At 51.9% G+C, this 19080-nt stretch overlaps 1 protein-coding gene across 3 annotated transcripts in view; it reads right to left on the bottom strand.

Annotated features, from left to right (window-relative positions):
- The window catches only part of UBASH3B (ubiquitin associated and SH3 domain containing B), a 136381-nt gene extending 117515 nt beyond the window's left edge, over positions 1-18866 (bottom strand). For all 3 annotated transcript variants that reach the window (XM_046015537.1, XM_046015536.1, XM_046015538.1), the window contains exon 1: positions 18356-18866. In XM_046015537.1, coding sequence (XP_045871493.1) covers positions 18356-18516 — 161 coding nt within the window. In that variant the 5' untranslated portion in view covers positions 18517-18866. The remainder of the gene's footprint in view (positions 1-18355) is intronic.
- Between the last annotated feature and the right edge of the window lie 214 nt (positions 18867-19080).

Consider the following 19080-nt stretch of genomic DNA (forward strand, 5'->3'; position numbering starts at 1 on the left):
TCCTTTATTTGGTGAATAGATAAACTGTGGTAATCCAGACAATGGAATATTATTCAGTGCTAAAAAGAAATGAACTATCGGGGCGCCTGGGTGACTCAGTGGTTAAGTCTCAGTGGTTAAGTCTCAGTGGTTAAGCCTCTGCCTTCAGCTCAGGTCATGATCCCAGGGTCCTGGGATCGAGCCCCGAATCAGGCTCTCTGCTCAGCAGGGAGTCTGCTTTCCCCTCTCTCTCAGCCTGCCTCTCTGCTTACTTGTGATATCTCTCTCTCTCTCTCTCTGTGTGTGTCAAATAAATAAATAAACAAATAATCTTTAAAGGAAAAAATAAGAAAAAAATGAACTATCAAGCCAGGAAGACATGGAGGGACATTAAACATAAATTTTGGGCAGAATATAAACATATATTGCAGATGGGCAGAAGGAGCCCATCTGGAAAGGCTATATAGTGTATGGTGCCAACATATGGACAGTGAGCTGAAAAAATTAACACAATGGAGTGGTTGCAGGAGGAGGAAATGCCAGGGTTTTGGGGGAGGTGGAGTAGGGAGCGATAAATAGGCAATAGGTAGAACGCAGAGACTTTTAGAGCAATGAAAACACCTTGTATGATACTATGATGATAGATACGTGTCCTTATACACCTGTCCAAACTCATAAAAGGCACAACACCAGCAGTGAACCCTAAGGTAAGCTATTGGCTTTGGGTGATGGTCATGTGTCAATGTAGGGTCATCAGTTTTAACAAAGGTACCACTCTGGTAAGTGATATTGATGATGGGAGAGGCTGGGGCATGGGTGGGGGCAGGGGTATTTGGGAAATCTCTGTATTTTGCTCTGAACCTAAAATGCCTCCAAAAAAAAAAAAATAGTCTTCAAAAATGCTGTTTCGGGGCACCTGGGTGGCTCAGTGTGTTAAAGCCTCTGCCTTCGGCTCAGGTCATGATCCCAGCGTCCTGGGATCGAGCCCCGCATCGGGCTCTCTGCTCCGTGGAGAGCCTGCTTCCCTTCCTCTATCTCTCTGCCTGCCTCTCTGCCTACTTGTGATCTCTGTCTGTCAAATAAATAAATAAAATCTTTAAAAAAAATGCTGTTTCTCTCCAACACCCTGGAGGGCCTCATATAAAGAAAGGCACTTGACAATATCCAGATCTTTGGAAGACCCCCAGACTCCCAAGCGGAGTCATTTGCTGGCTCCTGCGTCATCTCATAGCCCCAGCTACCTGTCTCTGTTTCAGGGCACGTGGCAGAGAGCGACACACTTATGTGACTACTTCTTGGTCCTCCCTATTAGATGGGGAGCACCAAGGCAGCAGGGGCCATTCCTTATGCATCGTTTTTTCTTTTGATCCTAGCAGCAAGCAAGCAAGCCCGATAATTGCATGTTGAAACAAACAAACACCCCCCCCGCCCCACCCCGTGAACAGGAAACTGGTGCCAGGAAGACAAAGAGGCACTCTGGACCCTGACATACAGCTCTCCCATGGTACTCCCAATATTCTGGCAGGAGTCCAGCCGTGAGCAGAGAAAGGCTAAAGAAACGCAGTAGTACTTCCTCCTTGATGGTGATCTTCTTCTTTTTCTATTAAAGAAGAAAGCTCACTCTGTAGAAAGGCAATTCCAGAGGAAAGAAAGCCAAACAAGGAAATAACCTCAGATCCTTTAGCAAAACGTGTTGCAACATACATTCTCCCCATCATCAGAAACTGCAAGGACAAAAGACAGAACATCAGCCCTTCTGGAATTTTCTATTGCAAGGAGTTCAAGGCTCACTTAAGGCTATTTCTTTTATGGCTGAAAATTCCAGTCTCCTGAGTCTATTATAAACTCAAAGCAATCCTCCTTTCTTTTTTTTTTTTTTTTTAAAGATTTTATTTATTTATTTGACAGAGAGAGAGATCACAAGTAGGCAGAGAGGCAGGCAGAGAGAGAGAGGAGGAAGCAGGCCCCCCACGGAGCAGAGAGCCCGACGCGGGGCTCGATCCCAGGACCCCGAGATCATGACCTGAGCCGAAGGCAGCGGCTTAATCCACTAAGCCACCCAGGTGCCGCAATCCTCCTTTCTTACAAGTTCTGCCGTCCTGCCCTGGCTCGGTTACACTGGACTTGTCCCTCTCCTCTGCCTGTGGCTCACTGGGGCTTGTCTGAGCCTCTGCCCACTCCCTCTGTCCCAAAGTGGTCACATGACCAGAGCTGACTACACATGGGTGAGTACGTGCCTACCAAGCGCGCGCTTGAGGCCCACCCCTTCTGAGGCCCTTGTCTGACTCCCTGAGGTTAGCACTGGATGTCCCTTCAGCCCTTGCATGAGGACAATGCAATCCTACCAACCTTGGTGGGGTTGATCCAAAAGGGATGCCTGGGAAGGGGATGTTCAGAGAATCCAGAGACTTGGCACGAACACACTTTAAAGACAGCAGGCTTGGAGGTCAGCCCCCACTTGTTCTTCCTACCTCTAGGCTGTTCAGTGAGTCAGTGAGCTCCCTCTGTGGGCTACTTGTATGCGCACGGTCCTAGGACGGCCTAGCTGTACCCCTGAATAGCTTTGGGTGCATTTCTGTAGGCTCCTTTTTCCCCCCGTATTTTTTTAAAATTTTTAATTTTTTTTTTTTTTTTTTTAGTTTCAGAGATTGAGTTTGGTGATTCATCAGTTGAATATAACACCCAGTGCTCATTTCATCACGTGCCCTCCTTAATGCCCATCATCTACCAACCCCATCCCCCCACCCACCCACATTTTAAATAGGGGAAATGATCTCTCTTACCGTCAGCGCTGTGGAATCATGCATGTGAAAGCACCTATCCAGAAGGTTCCTCATAAAGGACACCCTCAGATTTCATATCCTTCCCCACAGACCTCAGATCCCAGGCTGGCCAAGTCTAACCCTTGTGGCGGCTTCAGATATGTTCTCCAGCCCATGCCCTTCTGAGGCGGCTGAGAAGGAAGCTCAGTCACAATCGGTCACAACTGGGCAGAGAGGGTCCTGGAGCAAACCCAGCGGAGCCATTGGTTTCCAGACTGTTTTTCTGGTGCACTGGCATTTGCCCCATCCCCCAGCCATGTAACTGCCACCAAAGTCCACAAAATAAGCATCCTCTTTTCTTATGACAGCCCCCTAGATATCAGAGGAGAGAACCTTCCTCCCTCTCTATCTTATCACATGTATCACCATCTTCTGCTTAAGTCTATCTTGCCCACGAGCTTGAGAGCAACTTGTGGTCAGGGACGGGGTCTTACTCATATCAGTCCCTCGAAAGCCTTCCCCGATCACGCAGGACACACGCCATCTTGCCGAAGCAGTTTTACTGGTGTCCAGCCCCTCGTCCTCGGCCGGCCCACCTCCCTGCTCCGCTGGCCCGCAGGGCTGACAGCCACCGGCCAGAACAACACAAGCACACTCGCCACCTTCCTGCCGAGGCTGGATGGATGAAGTGACACCCGGAGGTCTGGGGCACCTGAAGCAGCCAGACAGCAAAGGGGTTATGGCTGTGCATCCGGCCTTGCAGTGGGGAGCCTGTTCTCTTACACTTGGAGGAAGATAAGGACTTTAAACGTCCTCCTCAATCCCGACCCACGAAGCTGCTGAAGGTCTCAGTGAGGCTGGAGGTGCCCAAAGGCTCACCTTGATGATCTGTTGATTCTTCAGACGCACCTAAAAGCCGACTCCCCCAGGGTCCCCTGCCATCATGACCACCGTGCTGGCGTGTTGGGGATCCTTCCTGATAAGGACAGTAGCTCTGAGTACTTGTGAGCCAGAAGGAGGAGGGAGTGGCGTGGTTCTGCACGGAGTTCTGTCCGGAGGAGAAGAGCCATTCCACACGCCTCAGCCAACTCCCCTCATCTCCCTGCCCCTCCCCAGAAGGCTTACCCAATCAACTGAATGTTTAAATTATCCCTAGGCCCCAAGTCTTAAAGATATTGGGAAGAGAACTTGGAAACTCACCAAAGACTTGCAATGACCATTAACTTAGACCCAGAGTCCCCTCCTGCGTCCCACACAGCCCTGTGAATCCTAGGCTGGTGATCTGGACCACTATACAGCTACCATTCATGGTGCACTGAAGAGTCGGGCTCTGGACTAACTGTCTTGTGTGCATGATCTCACTCAAATGAGTAGCAGGCAAACCACTATGTACTCTGTCCAAGGAGTCCCTCCCAGAGGCCACGGGAACAGGAGCACACTTCCTGTGTGTGTTGTGGAGGGCTCCATTTGCAACACGGATAGAGGCTGGGAGACATGGCTCACGGGGACGTGGTATTCTGTAAACTCCTGAGTACAATCCCGTGCCTGTCTTCCCCAGATCTGGAGCCAAGAGGGGTAGTACACATAACATGTACACATGCTTTCGGAAAGGGTGATGATATCACGGTAACTCTATACAAAATTAGTAGACAGTCAACCACACCGCAACTATTTGGGCCCACTGAGAGATGAAAACAAAGAAATTAAACACGTGAGCAACCAATCAGGTTGCCTTCTTGACCCCAGTTCTATGTAATCTAAAGACCAAGTCATTTTTGCTTCCTTCTGCCAATCGTCAAACGTTACTAAACACCAGCTATGCATCAACACTGTGGGTGTGGGTTAGGAGCCCAGACTTGGGAATCTGACTGCCCAGGGTCTGCCCCTTGGGTCTACCACTTACTTGCTGTGTAGTCTTGGGTGACTCAAAAATTTCCATGCCTCAGTTTTCTCATCTGTAGAATGGGGATGATAACAATTTCTATCTCAGAAGATTGTTATGAAGAATAAACAAAATAATGCACATGTCATGTTTTAAAATACTGCCGGCCACAGAGTAGGCACTCGGTGAAGGTTAGCTAGGAATATTCAGTGCTGGGTTGGAATGGTGAGGGCGAAGAGACAACCAGTGAGGAGTTAGGGATACGAAAAGCTAATGAGGAGACCCTGTAAATGTCTGTCCTGTGCAAAAACATCACGAACTAAGAGGACATGCAGACTGAGAGTGTTACATGCACACACGCGCTGTGGTAGAAGAACGATGGCTCCCAAAGATACCCTCGTCCTACTTCCCAGAACCTATGAATACATTCCCTTCCAGGACAGAAGACTTTGCAGATGTGACTAAGCTCGGCCTTTTAAGCACTGTTTAGAAGCACTGGAGTCAGTAGGGTCTTTCTCAGGGACTTGGTGAGGCAGGAGAGGCAGAGACAGATGGAAGCCCAGGTGGGAGGGGTGCCTTCTGCAGAAGGAGGAAGGCTCATCGCCGATGAGCCAAGGAATGCAGGCACACTCTAGAAGCCGGCGAAGTCAAGGGAACAGGCTCCCTCCTCGAGCCTCCAGCAAGAGCACAGCTCTAGCGACATCTCGATTTTAGGGATCATGCCCACATTAGACCTCTGATCTCCTGATGTTAAAGAGAATGAATTTGTGCTGTTTTAAGTCATGACAAGTTTGTCAGAGTAGCAACAGGAAACTCTACTACACAGGCCTTTGGTCACATGTGCTGTATTTCACAAAACCTCTTGTTGTTCACAAAAGCCACTTGCTAACTCACTATGACTCACGTTCCCTACTTCCCAAAAAGGGTGAAGTGAAAATTTAAGCTTCCAGAAGGAAGTGTTCACTTTGATGCGGCTGGCCTGTCAAGGGGTTCCTCATGTTCCTCGTTTACAGTGTTAACCTCTCGGAAGCAGCAGAGCTTGGTTAGGGAGGACTAGAACGGCCCAGCAAACGTCACACAAAACCAGCAGGTCACAGGCTTTCTGGAAGAGCCCCAAGGTACCAGGACCCAACCCCGGACAACAGTAGTATCATTTTACACGTGCATGACCTTTTGTGATTTTTATTGCTTGTATACACATGGGTTCACTTTGATTCATCCAATCCATCGAAACACTTGATCAAGACCACATCCTGAGAAAGTGCCCGATCCAGAATTTGAAGCCAGTCTTTTGTCCCTAAAGCCAGTCTTCCCTCCATCATAGCGGAAGGCAACATTTGTTCTTCCCCTCTGAGGTGGGTAACTGAGACAACTAATGGTCCCCTCCCACACCGCCCCCATCACCAGTGTGATGCTCCCCCCACCCCCACCCCAGCCCACCCTTCTTCTCGGAGGTGACGACTCCAACTGGCCCTAGACGCGTTAGCTGCTTCTTCCACAGGCTGAGATGTAAACACATGCCATGCATAAGAAGGGCAGCCAAAGGGAAAGAAAAGGCAGAGAAACTGCGAAAGGGTTAATCAAAGTAACAGCCTGGTCCGTTCCTCCAGAAAACAGAGCCCAAAAACCTTGTTGGCAATCTCCTTCTCGGAGGCAGAACCCGGGTCTGCTTCTGTCACTGACCAGCTGGTGGGCTTGAAAAAGTCACTTCATGTGTTTGTCTCATTTTAGTTCTAGGTGGAAAGAGGAAGTTGGACTGGAACCTTCGTGAGCTGCTTCACCCTGAAGCAAATCCTACCGTCCCTCATGTGTGCCTCTCGAGCCAGGGAAAGTGATCTCTGTCATGAAGTCAAATACGAGGCACAGTGTAAGATGGGAATAATAACTAACGCTTCTTTTTTTTTTAATAAAGATTTTATTTATTTATTTGACAGAAAGAGAGAGATAACAAGTAGGCAGAGAGGCAGGCAGAGAGAGAGGGGAAGCAGGCTCCGCATTGAGCGGGGAGCCCGACGCGGGGCTCGATCCCACAACCCTGAGACCACGCACAACCTGAGCCGAAGGCAGAGGTCTAACCCACTGAGCCACCCAGGCACCCCACAACTAACACTTCTTGAACACCTCTATCTCCGTACACTTTCTGTCATCTAGAGCTCTCTCAATTATGTGTTCAAGAAGTTGTTCATGGGGCACCTGGGTGGTCTAAGCTCAGGGACCTGGGATCGAACCCTGTGAGCCTGCTTCTCCCTCTCCCTCTGCTGCTGCTCCATTGGCTTGTGCTCTCTCTGTCACATAAAAAAATAAAATCTTAAAAAAAAAAAAGATGTCATTCATTTCCACATCCTTTGGCAACACCTGAAGAGCCACTATCACTCACCAAATGTCCTAAACTTAAAACCATGTATTACCCTGTGTTGACATTGTCCACGTCCACCAATGCTCAGAAATTCAATGCCCACAAACGTAAAACCTCCCATGTAAAGTACAACTTCCATTTTTTGGGGTAAATGTACTCTCTCCAACCTTGATTCGGGTACCCCCATTCCAAGGTCTTCTGCTTGTTTCTTTCTCCCTCTTCTTTCCTCTAGCCTTTCCTTCCAGAGCACCCAATAAAGCCATCATCCATTCACATTCCATACAGCCCCACTGTGTCCAGGTTGCAGGTGAGTGCAGGTAGGCCAGTGTGTGTAGGACGACTTGCAGTGACTTCGAAGACTGGACAACACCTTCCCTTGGGGTCACGGAAGGTGTTCTGTTCCCTGACCACAGGCCACCCCATGAATCCTGATGTCTTACAGACAGAGCATAGATCCCTGGGTGTTCCTTGGTGAGCTCTTTCTAATAGAGAGGCGGTGGTGGCAGGTGCTTACTGGAGAGAAGAAATTAGAGAAAATGAACTTAGTGCATGGGGGGCTGAGATCTCAGCCAGAGACCAAAGCAAGGAGGAGCTGAGAAGGTTTCTCAATGCTTTATCCAGAGTACTTAACACATTGACCAACATGCAGCAACCACCAGGAAAGAGGCATTGAATCATGAGGGAAGGGTCACTCCAGCAAGGATCCTCTGGTGATCTCGGCATGGTTTCCAGTGAAGGCAGCTAAGCGCAGATATGGATGGGTGAGGCCGGGTACCGAGGTATGGATGGGAGAGCACATAAAATCTCTAGAAGTGAGGGAATTCTAAAGCAAAGATGATTCTTATATCTAGATGGATGGTCTAGAATCTAGATCCCACAGTCAGATCTCAGTCAGCTGCCTCAGTTTCAGAAAGAAGATTCTAGACGTCTGAGGTAAGGGCTGTCAGAGGGTAGGGCAGGATCCCAGGGTCCTGATCCTCAGGAGTCTGGGGGTGCTGGAGAAGATTACCGGAACCCCACAGAGAGGCTTTGGAATCTCCATCCGGGAGGGAACGCCTCATTCACAACCAACTTTACTGACTTGGGCATTGCTTCTCCCCTGCCTTCTTCCATGACACCTGTCATTTTGTTCTTTTCCTGCCTCTTGAACCATCCCCCTTAGCTTCCTTCACCTCCTTTCTTCTCTACCCGCCAGCTGGTCCCCAACAATACTATCCCTGGGGGTTGGCTTCTTTCCTTTCCTTTTCACTCTGCCTGTTCTTTACACCTACTGCCAGGCCTTCTGCTAACAACCTCCAGCAAACAGTCTGGTCCCAACTAATTTCTCCACCTCACCTCTCACTACCTCTCTGTCTCCTTCCCACCAATCCCAGCCCCCAGGGCAGCTGGCTCCGAAGTCAAGATGTTCTCTCTGACTCTAATGCCTCCCCTCCTCTCCGCCAAGAAAAGCTCGCCTCATTATTTAAGGTCTGCCTTAATTATCACCTCCTCTGCTTTCCTCAACCTTCTCAAGTTACTCTAATTGTTTTTTTCTGTGGTCCCACATGGGTTTTTTCAAACTTCGACTACAGCGGTAATTATTATCGTGATATCGCATTCAAGGTTTCTATGTCCTGCCCTCCTGAGGAAGGTTGAGCTCCTGGAGAAGACAACCTTCACGTTCCTAACAAGTTCCTGGCACACAGCAGGCACTCAGTAAATGCCCAGTAGAAGAGTAAACAAAACAATGTCAAACCTAAAGTCAGGCCCTACTATGGGCCAGCTCTTTGGGTAGCCAACATGCTTCCTTTTCCTTCTGAGCTAGATGGTGACTGAGAGGGAGAGGGTGGGAGAGTGATGAGCAGAGTGAGTCAAGAGACTCAAGTTTAGATAAAAATCTGCTTCTATCTTCCCTTGTGGTGTAGCAAGAAATCATTCAAACGGTCTACTGATCTTCCCAAACTCCCGCCTCTCAAACTGAAGGGTCCTGACGCCATCTTGTTCACACCCTGAATTCCCTTCAGGGCTTCCTGTCTGGTTACCAACCCTCCTCACCTCCAACCTGCACCTACCTCTGCCAGGGCACAGATCACATGTTAGCATAACTGTCTGTCTTGCACACTAGACTGCCAGGTCCTGAGGGCAGAGATTTTATATGTATATTATATATATATATATAATTAATATATACTCATATCTTACATATACTTTTTATATATATTATATATATATAAAGGAGAATGTATATTCTCCTCCTAATTCCTGTTAGAATAGGCTAGCACAGTTGCCCATAAACACGGGGTGAAGTGCACACACACACAAAGTTGGCATTACCAAGGAAACGTTTGATGGAGAGAACACATATGCGATACTGGATTGTTGTTTTTAAAATTTCGTTGCAGTCTAGTTGACACACAATGTGATATTGGTTTCAGCTGCACAACAGAGTGATTTGGCAAGACTTTATGGAACGCTGTGCCCACCCCCAACCGTGAGTGTGGCTACCGTCAGTCGTATACAACACTACTGTGTGTGGAACCTTTGACTATATTCCCTACGCTGTGCCTTCTATTCCTGTGACTCATTCATTCCGGAACTGGGGGCCTGTACCTCCCACTCCCCTCCACCCATTTTGCCCATCCCCCCACCTTTGGCAACCATCACTCTTGTTCTCCGTATCGATGGACCTGTTTCTGCTTTTTGTTTGTTTATTCATTTGTTTTGTTTTGTTGTTTTTTTTTAAGATTCTATCTATATGTAAAACCATATGGTGTTTGGTTTGTTTTTGTTTTTGGTTTTTTTTCCCTCTCTTCTTGATTTGTTCTCCAGATTTCATTTGTCGGATCTATCAGAAGAAGCCCTGAAGCAGAAAAAAAATCACGGTGCATAAGTGGCTGCGGACCTTGGACAAAGGACTTGGGATCTTTGCAGGTAATCTAGGGATGACCCTGTCTCTTCCCTGCCTACTTCACAGGGCGAACCTTAACAAGGCTTGAGGGAGAAGAGACCAGAAAAGAAAGGGAAAGGAAGAGAGAAGAAGGGAGGCAGGGAGGCGGGGCGGGGTGTAGGGGTAAAGGGAAGCTCAGGGAAGAGAAGCCAAACGCGCTGTGATTGAACTAGTTCCCCAGGGTGGGTGAGATCTGCTGAGGCAGAAAGCAGACACATGCTGCGTCCACAGTCAACTCAAGGACAGGCTGGCTAAGGGATGACGTAGCCAATGTCACGGATTCAGAACTCCAGCAACTCCATGCTGCTCGGAGCGTGCGTCTGTGTTTCAACGAGACTGTACACAAGAGCATCCATCGGGGCAGATTTCTTCCCTGCTCCGAAAGTGCTTCCTACCCGAGAACAGAGAAGAAACATTTAGAGAGTCAATGCTCACAGTCAATATTTTTGAATGGGGCACAGTCAGCCCAGAAGCGGGATTCTAAACAAGCCTGCCACCTGATTCATAGAGAAGGCTGAATCCGCAACACCTGAACAAAAATCTGAACTGTTCGGCTGCCTCTGGCCATCTGTGCTATCCCAGACGGCTGGGAGCTGCTCTCTGCTGGTGTTTCTTCCAGATTCCCACTGTGTGTGGCAACAGCCCTCGTCTTGGCGGAGTTCATGCCACTGCTGCTTTCTGTCCTAGAATGTTCCCGCTTCACTGGGGGCAACGGAGCACAGTGTGAATCGTTACACAAGCAGCTGGTGACTTCCAGAAGGGAAGGTGCCCCGGAGCCATTTGTTTCCCCCAGGGCGGGGCTCAAGGCACCAACCTCCTCTTTCATTCAACCAGCACTCTGGCTGTTTTATGCAAGAAAGCACATTATGTACCAATTTGAAAATTATACCATTGTATCCTACTTAAATGGCCCTCCCCCTCCCCGTTGTAATTGGCTGCTATCATTCCTTCTTTCTGCTTATTTACTCTCTACAATATCAATGGGCCAGTCCTGAAGAGTTTCCTTTAAAGGGAGAAGAGAAGAATTTGACAGTAAAGCCCTGGGGAAAGTAAAACAAAACAGAAACAGAAAAGCATAGGACACACAGTGAAAACATCCTGTGCTGTCCAAAACCAAGGGTCCAGGTCACCCGCGGGTCCCCAGAATGCATGAGATGTGGTTGACTTCAACCCCATTTACAGCTGGGAAGACTGAGGCCCCGGGGAAAAGCCGGAGATGGATGTGAGCTCAAACAGCCGATAAGCGAGAGCAGAGCAAGAGCTCAAAGCCAGTGTCTGAAAGAAAGGGAAACTGAGTTTGCTTTCCGTTACCGCCGGGCTACCGGTGGGGTGGGAACTGAGTGCAGAACCTTCACACTATCTGTAAAGTGTTGTTCACCACGCCCAGAAAAAGCACACCTGCTTCCCGGAGGGTCACTGCGGAGGGTGTTCAGCCACCCAGAGAGAGTTCCAGGCTGCCTCCGACAGCTGACTTCGGAGTGCCAGGTGGTGAAACTTGGCATTCATCTTTTCCTCCTGAGAACAGCACAGGATTTAGGAGGATACCATGCACCTAGCAAGAACTCAGACAATTTCTGGATGTTCATCGGAGGCCTTCCCAAGAGGCCTCACCCCCATAAATAGGAGGTGGCCAAGAACATGCCGGCAAAACCATCAGGAAGAACGGGGGAGGGGGGGTGTTAGCGAGAGGGGCTGACAAGAAAGGACATGTCCTATCACATAACCCTGAACCCCGACAGAAGGTCTGGAGGGCAGAGGCCCCTGCTCCATCTACCTGTCCATCCTCCAGGGACGTTCTCCCACAAGCCTCTGGGAGACACCCAGTGGCCCCTGGGAAAACCCTCCAACGAAGAACACAAGAGCTGTCAGCCTGATGGGGACCGCAGGCAACTTCCTCTCTAGCGGCCCCTCCATCCCGCAGGGACTGTGCCCATCTCTGGGCAGAGAAGCACACTCTTGAGTGAGATTTTTTTTTTTTAAAGATTTTATTTATTTATTTGTCAGAGAGAGACAGAGAGAGAAAGATCACAAGTAGGCAGAGAGGTAGGCAGAGGCAGAGGGAGAAGCAGGCTCCCTGCCGAGCAAGGAGCCCGATATGGGACTCGATCCCAGGACCCTAGGATCATGACCTGAGCCGAAGGCAGCCGCTTAACCAACTGAGCCACCCAAGTGTCCCTTGAGTGAGATTTTATTCCTCTCTCTCTCTCTCCCTTTCCAGGGCTGGAGTCTGATTCCATGTGAGGCTAATCAGAAGACAACCATCTGGCGTCCAGCACATCTCCAGCTTGGGCCATTTATTATAATCCACAGCTGGGGCGGCGCTGGGGACGGCGCCGGCTGTGCCCCGGGTCTGCTTCTCTGCCTCGCACCCCTCCGGGCACTCTGCAGACAGAGGTGCCGGGGAACAGAACCCAAGGACTGGGTAAAGGCACAGTCCCTACCTCCTACTCACGACTCCATGCTGTGAGGAGCGGGGAGCTGAACCCTGGAGACAGCCCACAAAGGAGCCAAGCAGAACAGAATCACCATTGCGGTAGCAGGCCCGTCCCCGTCTTCACCGAGGGCTCTCCGGAAGCCACAGACTCCATGGCCATGGGCATGGAATGGCACCTCTGGCCTTTACAGCAGCCCTTCGAGGTAAGGACTGCTACTAGCAACATTTTTCTGGCCACGAAATTAAAGCATGGCATTTCCAGCCACTTGCCCAACATGTCCCGGCTGCCTGACCAGTAGCAGGCTAGACTTCTGTGTCTCGGGCAGCCAATGCTGGGGTCTCTTTCATGCCTGGCTGCCCAAGCAGAGGGACACCCCATCACACACACACGCAGGCAGGGGATGTTGCTGGCACCGATCCCTCTGCCGCCCCTGTCACTGGCCAGAGGAGAGCTGGCTGGAGACACAGAGTCCCCTAGGTTTGCATGTGGCTTCTCTGAAAAACCAAGCATTTAGCTCTGAGAACGAGTGCCCACGCCCTTGGTGAAAAGCAGCTGGAGTATGAGGCAGTGGAGGGCAGGGGGCAGGGTAGGGACAAAAACCACAGGACAGAATCACAAAGCACGACGCTCGTCACTCTCTGTGGCACTCACTCTTCGGAATCTTAGTAGAAACTCTCAAGGTCTGAGACTTGACAGTGGTCATGCATATGAATCTGCTTTGCGGTCTCTAAAGGGCTCTAAAAACCCGTGGTACTATTTCCAGGGCACAGTGGAAGTTCCGCAGAAGGTCTGTGCTAGGGGCTGTAATTGCGTTACCGGTCATTTCAAATCCACCGCGGTCTGCTAGCAACACGAGGAGATGAACTACTGATTCACGCAGCACCATGGAAGTCTCCAAAATATGCCGAAGGGAAGAAGCCAGGCAGGCGCAAGAGGGTACACTGTGGGAGTCCCCCTCTGTGCAGATCTGGAAAATGCGAGCTAATCTGTAATGACAGAAAGCAGGCCAGTTCCCCAGGTGGAAAGGGGAACAAAGAAACTTTCAGGGGTGACGGGCAAGTGCCGGGTCTTGTGGTGGTGACGCCATGGGGGTACGCTTTTGACAAAACTGATCAATCTATAAACAGACTTAGTTTCAGGTGCATAAATGATACCTCAATAGTTGAAAATAAAAATGTGTGTTGAAGTCTTCCCTTTGGAACCAGGGCCCGTGTGCAGTCTGGGAAGGTCCCTGGACTTGCAGGTTTAGCTCGAGACTCTCAGGGCGACCGGGCCGCACCCAGGTCAAGTGCCCGAGGTCCTCCGAGCCTCAAGCCTCTTCATCTTCAAAATGAGGCTGTCACCTCGAGCTTTGCCTCACGGGATGGCTGTGCCAATCAAGAGGGCTGTTTGGCGCACGTGAGAGCAATTTTCCGACAGCAAAATAACAGACGTAGAGGACTGTGGTATGGGTGCGTGGAGATGATGGGTAACTTCGAGTCCTTTGCCCTGCCCACCGAGAAGATCCCTTCAGCTCCGGGGCGCCCACTGTTGGTATCCTCTCTCTACCCCAGGACCCCGGGGAAAGCAGCTACAGAATTAGCCATGACTCGGAGACTCTGAGTTGACCAAGGACTTCCACGGGATCCAATGTCAACCCCCAGGAAAGCTGGAGAAGGCCAGAGAAACTGGATACTTTAGTTCACGGGCGGTGCAAGGTGCCTCTCAATTCCACGTGAAGGCAGCTCTGAGGGCCTTTTATCTTTGGGCGGCGAAGCGTAGCTATGCAGCTTGCTATCCAAAGCCAAGTCCGAGGTGCTTATCCCACCTCTTTCCTTTCTCTGCTGTCCTGCTCTTTGACTAGGTAGGCGTTGTTCAAATATTCCCGTAGCAAAAGGACGACCTGAGAGCACAGGGAGGTCTATGCTGGAGACTTCAACCAGCAACCATCTCACCTCCTGCCCCTCCAGTCAACACAATAAAACCATAATTCTCTCTGTCTAGTGTCCAGATTATATTTTCAACTACTCTAAGTCCTTTCCTGCCCGTGACTCATTTTGTCTTCACAAAGCCTTGAGCGCAACACAGGACAGGCGTTGCTGGGTGCCGAAGCTGATCAGGAACGCTGAGGAAAAGGGAAGGCCTGAAAGCTTTCTTGGTCAGAAGCTGGACAAGCACTGGGCCATGGAACCCCTGCCGCCGTGTTCTTTTGCAAGCCTGTTATCTCTCCATCATCAGCAAACATTAAAGCCAGTTGCTAGAGACAGAGCTCTGGCCACAGGTCGCCTCCAACAGACCCAAGCAAAACAAAATTAAAGGTCAGAGGTGTATCAGCAAAGACTCCTCAGATTCAATGGTGAGGTGATGCTCGTACCCTTGGCCTCAAGCTGCAGAAGAGATAAGAGATAAGAGCCTCGCTCCCCCACTAACTGTAGAGGCCAGCAGGGGGTGATGTGAAATCAAGGAGCAAAGCAACAGTCCCCCGCAGAGTTCTGGGTCCGCCTTCCCTCCTGGCCCACAGGCGTGCCCTTCCCCCAAGACTTTGCTCAGCACACTGTTCCTTTGCCTTCCCACCGACCTCCCTCCCTCCAGTCTTGACCAATATGGACCATTCTTTTTAGAACTTTTGTAATAGGAGCGTTTAGAAGAGCTACTATGTATGGGGGAGGGGGAGGGATAAGGCCATTTTGGCCCCTTGAAGGTTTCCTTCCTAAGGCTTCACTAAACACCTCCTAACCTGGTGCGCACACACACAGACACCCCGAAAAATCGCTGCTTCTCAGTCCTCTCTATGGCAGGTCCTTCTACAGCAGTGTTTGTGGACTGAAGGTAATGGGGTGGGATGGAAAAAACCTAGTAAGAAGGAACATACCCTGAGGTCACCCAGCCGGCCCAGCACTCCTACTCCTCTCCCTTAGCTCTGTCTGGCAGTTAAAAGCGAGCACTAATTCCTCCCGTACCTCTCAGAGGGAGCCAGTGAGGCCCCGAGGGGTTAGGTGACTTATCCAAGACCACAGCACAGCAAGTCTGGAATGGGACCTGGGCCTTGCTGGCCTGAGCTCTCTGCCGGCTCACCCAGAGCCCTGTGAAAGGTCTCTTCTTGCTGCTGCACGATGCCAGACTCAGTTACACCCAAAGGGAAACCAGAGCTGTCGGCCTTGGCTACCAACAGTCTCTCCAAAGGGCCACGTTCCAAATATCTCTCCCATCCCTCCATAAGGCATCCCAGCCACGTCTCCCAGAATGCTGAAAACCATCACCGTTCCCTCCTGTCTGCAATTTCTTCAAGCACTTTCCTCCAGGAGGCTGCTCAGAAGCTAAGCCCGTTGCCCTGGCTCTCTGTCTTCTCAACTTGGCAGTCCAGGGAGAGTAGCACCAGATCAGGGGACAGCCAAGGGCTCCGCCTCCTCCCAGGCAGGCAATCTGATGGAGACCGAACAGGAAAGCCAACTCCCCTCCTGATCAGGTTGTTCCATTAGGACCTCCTCGGTCACCCGTTCAGTAAAGAGAGGCAGTGCTGGTTATAATACTAGGAGCTGTGATGGGCTGAATAATGGGTCCCCAAAAGCTCTCTAAGTCCTAATCCCTGGAATCATGAACATTACCTTACAGTAAAAATAAAAGGATAAAAGGGGGTTAAAAAAGATCTTGGAGATGTGATAAAGGGTCCTGAAATGGCTGATCCTGGGAAAGCTCTCCTGAATGATCTGGAGAGGCCCTAAGAGCCATCACTAGTGACTTCGCAGGAAAGAGGCAGAGGGAGCTTGGACACCAACAGCAAGGCAATGTGACCATCCATTCCCAGGTCCAGGTGATGCGGCCACAAGCCAACCGAAGCCAGCAGCCAAAGACGTGGGTGAGGCAAGGATCGGATTCTCCCCTGGAACTTCCGAGGGAAGCCCCGCCCGGCCGACACCTTGATTTCAGCCCAGTGACACTGATTCAGGGCTTCTTGCCTTCAGAACTAAGAGAAAATACATTTCTGCTGTTTCAAGCCAGCCAGACAGTGGTCATTTGTTACAGCGGCAGCAGAAACAAATACGGCAGCTAACACCTAATCATCACCCACTACGTGCCAGGGACTAAGCCTGACATGCACTAAGCATGTCACTTACATTAACTCCTGGAGCACGGGCTCTGGAGGTGAGGTTAAGCAGACCCCCTGAGGGTTTGAATCCCAGCCTTACTGCTTAGTGTTGTGACTCTGAGCAAGTTACATAAGGTGACTAAGCCTCTGTTTCCAAATGCATAAGATGAGCATACGTGTTACATTTCTCACTGTGTTGCTAGGAGGATACAATGGTTAGGAAAGATCAAGTGCCTGATAGAGTATATATCCTAAGTACTCCATAAATGCTCGCTATGAGGAGATCTCAGGGGTTGAACAGGCCAAAATTAGACCATCATCCTAATCTGCTGGACATGGACAAGACCTCCTGGACCCAGCCCAGGAAGAAAAGACACCCCTTTAAAGCAGGCATGAATAGCAAACATGACAGTCTGGGAAGTTCAGTTAAGTATTTCTTCTCTTAACTGAGCTACTTAGGTCCTCAATGCTGGCCTAGATGCCGGGGCCTATGCTAATTCTGCAGTCCTGCCCAGCAGACTCCCCAGCCTCTACCTCCCCTTGCTTAAGGAGAGGTGTGCACAGCCATCCACCAGAATAAGGACACAACTTGCGGCATCCACCCCTGACACAGCCCTGCAAAGCCATCCTATTTTCTCTGTAACTCTGGCATCAGGAATTGGAGCTCCATTGCTTGGAAGTCAACCCAAGTCAAAAACATCAATGTATTTCCTGACTTCCCAAGGCCCACTTTCCTGACTGTCTGTCCCAGCGGGCTGGGTGGAAAGATAAAACCAGGGGTGTGCTTTGGTTACAAGGTCACAGCCAAGTTAGTAAGGAATAGAGTAAGGAAGCTTTGCCCAAAGGCTGGGGAAGGGTTACCTAGACTTGCCACCTGAATAAACGGGGGAGAAAAATGTTTTTTTTTTTTTTTTTTTCATAAACTTGGCCCTTCCCCATAAAGTTTGTCCAACTCTCCCATTCAGGTGATGTCATTCAAAGAAGCAGCGCCCCTACAGGATCGCAGGCCCTGTGCCCCCACCTAAGAATTCTGCACGCAAGAAATTAACCAAAGGAGAAGGGCCTGGCCACCGGCCTTGGTTTCTTCCTAGGCAGGGTTCCAGCCCCACGGTCTTGGTTGGCCAGCTGAGGAAGACTCCTGCTGCCACTGCCTCGTGCAGGAGGCCAGGCCTCTTCCCAGCGGGCTGCAGGAACTGCCACCTGCGCTCTCTCGGCCCTTCCCCACCCCGCCCTCCAAGGGTTAGAAGGATAAGGGAAGACAGCTCCCCTCCTTACTCTCAGGCACCCACAGATTTCCGCGCTGCCGTCACCACTGACGAGAACCCAGGTCCCCAGGAGGAATCGCTTCTCCTTCTCATTCCATCCTCCCTATCAATGAGCACGCAGCAACACCCACGCTCCCGCTCCTCCTACTCCGGAGGGAGACGGAACCCGAGCGCGACATCCGGAGCTGGAAGCCGCCGCGGTGAGAGCGCCGGCCCCTCCGCCCCGAGGTCCCTTGCCCCTTCCCAGCCAGCGGAGAGGATCCTAAGTCAGCCCCGCGTTCCGGATCCAGAGGGTGCCCGAATGCTCGCTGGGGCCCCGCCTCCCCGGAGGCCGGGCGTCGGAGACCTCGGGGAGCCGGCGAGACACCCGCATAGCCCCACCACGGGGGCCGCCCGCCGGGCACCGTACCTGGGAGCCGACCCCGGTGCCCTCGCCTGGAGGGGCGCCTCACTTTCGGCACCCCCGGCGGGTGCCCCCTCCCGCCCAGCGCTCCCCGCCGCGCCTGCCCCGGCGCCCGCGCCGGGAGGGGCCGAGTCCCGGGCCGCCCGCGCGCAGGTCCTGCCCCAGCAGGTGGTGGGCAGCGCGGAGCGCGCCGTCCGGTCCGGCGGGCGCCGGGAGGCGAGCCGGAGCGAAGCCGAGGGCCGGCCGCGTGGGGCGCGAGGGGCGCGAGCCCCGCCACTTACGCGCGGGCTCTGGGGAAGCCCATGGAGAGCAGCACGTCCAGCGCCGATCCATGCTTGATGGTGCCGGGGCGCTGCTGGCGGTTCCTCCGCGGGGTGACTTTGCTGTACAGCTCCTCTCTCGCAGCCATGCCGAGCGGGCCGGGGTGGCCGTACTGAGCCATGGCTCAGCGGCCAGCCATCGCCTGGGAAAGCGCCCGAGCCCGAGCGTCCGGGAGGGAGCAGGGAAGGGGGCTCGGGGACCCGGCGCCGGGCGGGAGGCGGCGACGGAGGCGGCGCTCGGAGCTTCCCCCGAGTCGAGACTGACGCTTCCTGGTGAGGCCACCGGAGCCAGGGCGGCCCGCGGGCTGCTTGGGCCGGACCCGCCGTCAGCTGCTCGGGCCCCCGGGTGCCCCCAGCGCGGCGCCGGCAGCGGCCCTCTCTCCTCCGCCCCCTTCCTTCTCTGCTCCTAGCGGTCCGGGAATTTGCAATGAGTAATTTTTGAATGGATCAAAAAGGAAAAGGAGCCTTGTGGGCCGGCCCTGCCTTGCCAGTACCGGGGCCCCGCCCCTCTCTTAAAGCGACAGCGCTGCCGGAGCCTGCTCCGGGCCGGGCACAGGCTGTAGCGTCCCGGAGCTGCGGCGCGGAGGACTCCAGCGCACTAGGGCTGCGGGTGTGCGTGGGTTCCGGGGAGTCCCTTCCCTCGCCTCACCCTTCTCCACCGCTCGCCCATTGAGTCAGCTGGGCCC

This window comes from Meles meles, chromosome 8 (assembly GCF_922984935.1).
Source record: "Meles meles chromosome 8, mMelMel3.1 paternal haplotype, whole genome shotgun sequence".
Classification (NCBI taxonomy): Eukaryota; Metazoa; Chordata; class Mammalia; order Carnivora; family Mustelidae; genus Meles; species Meles meles.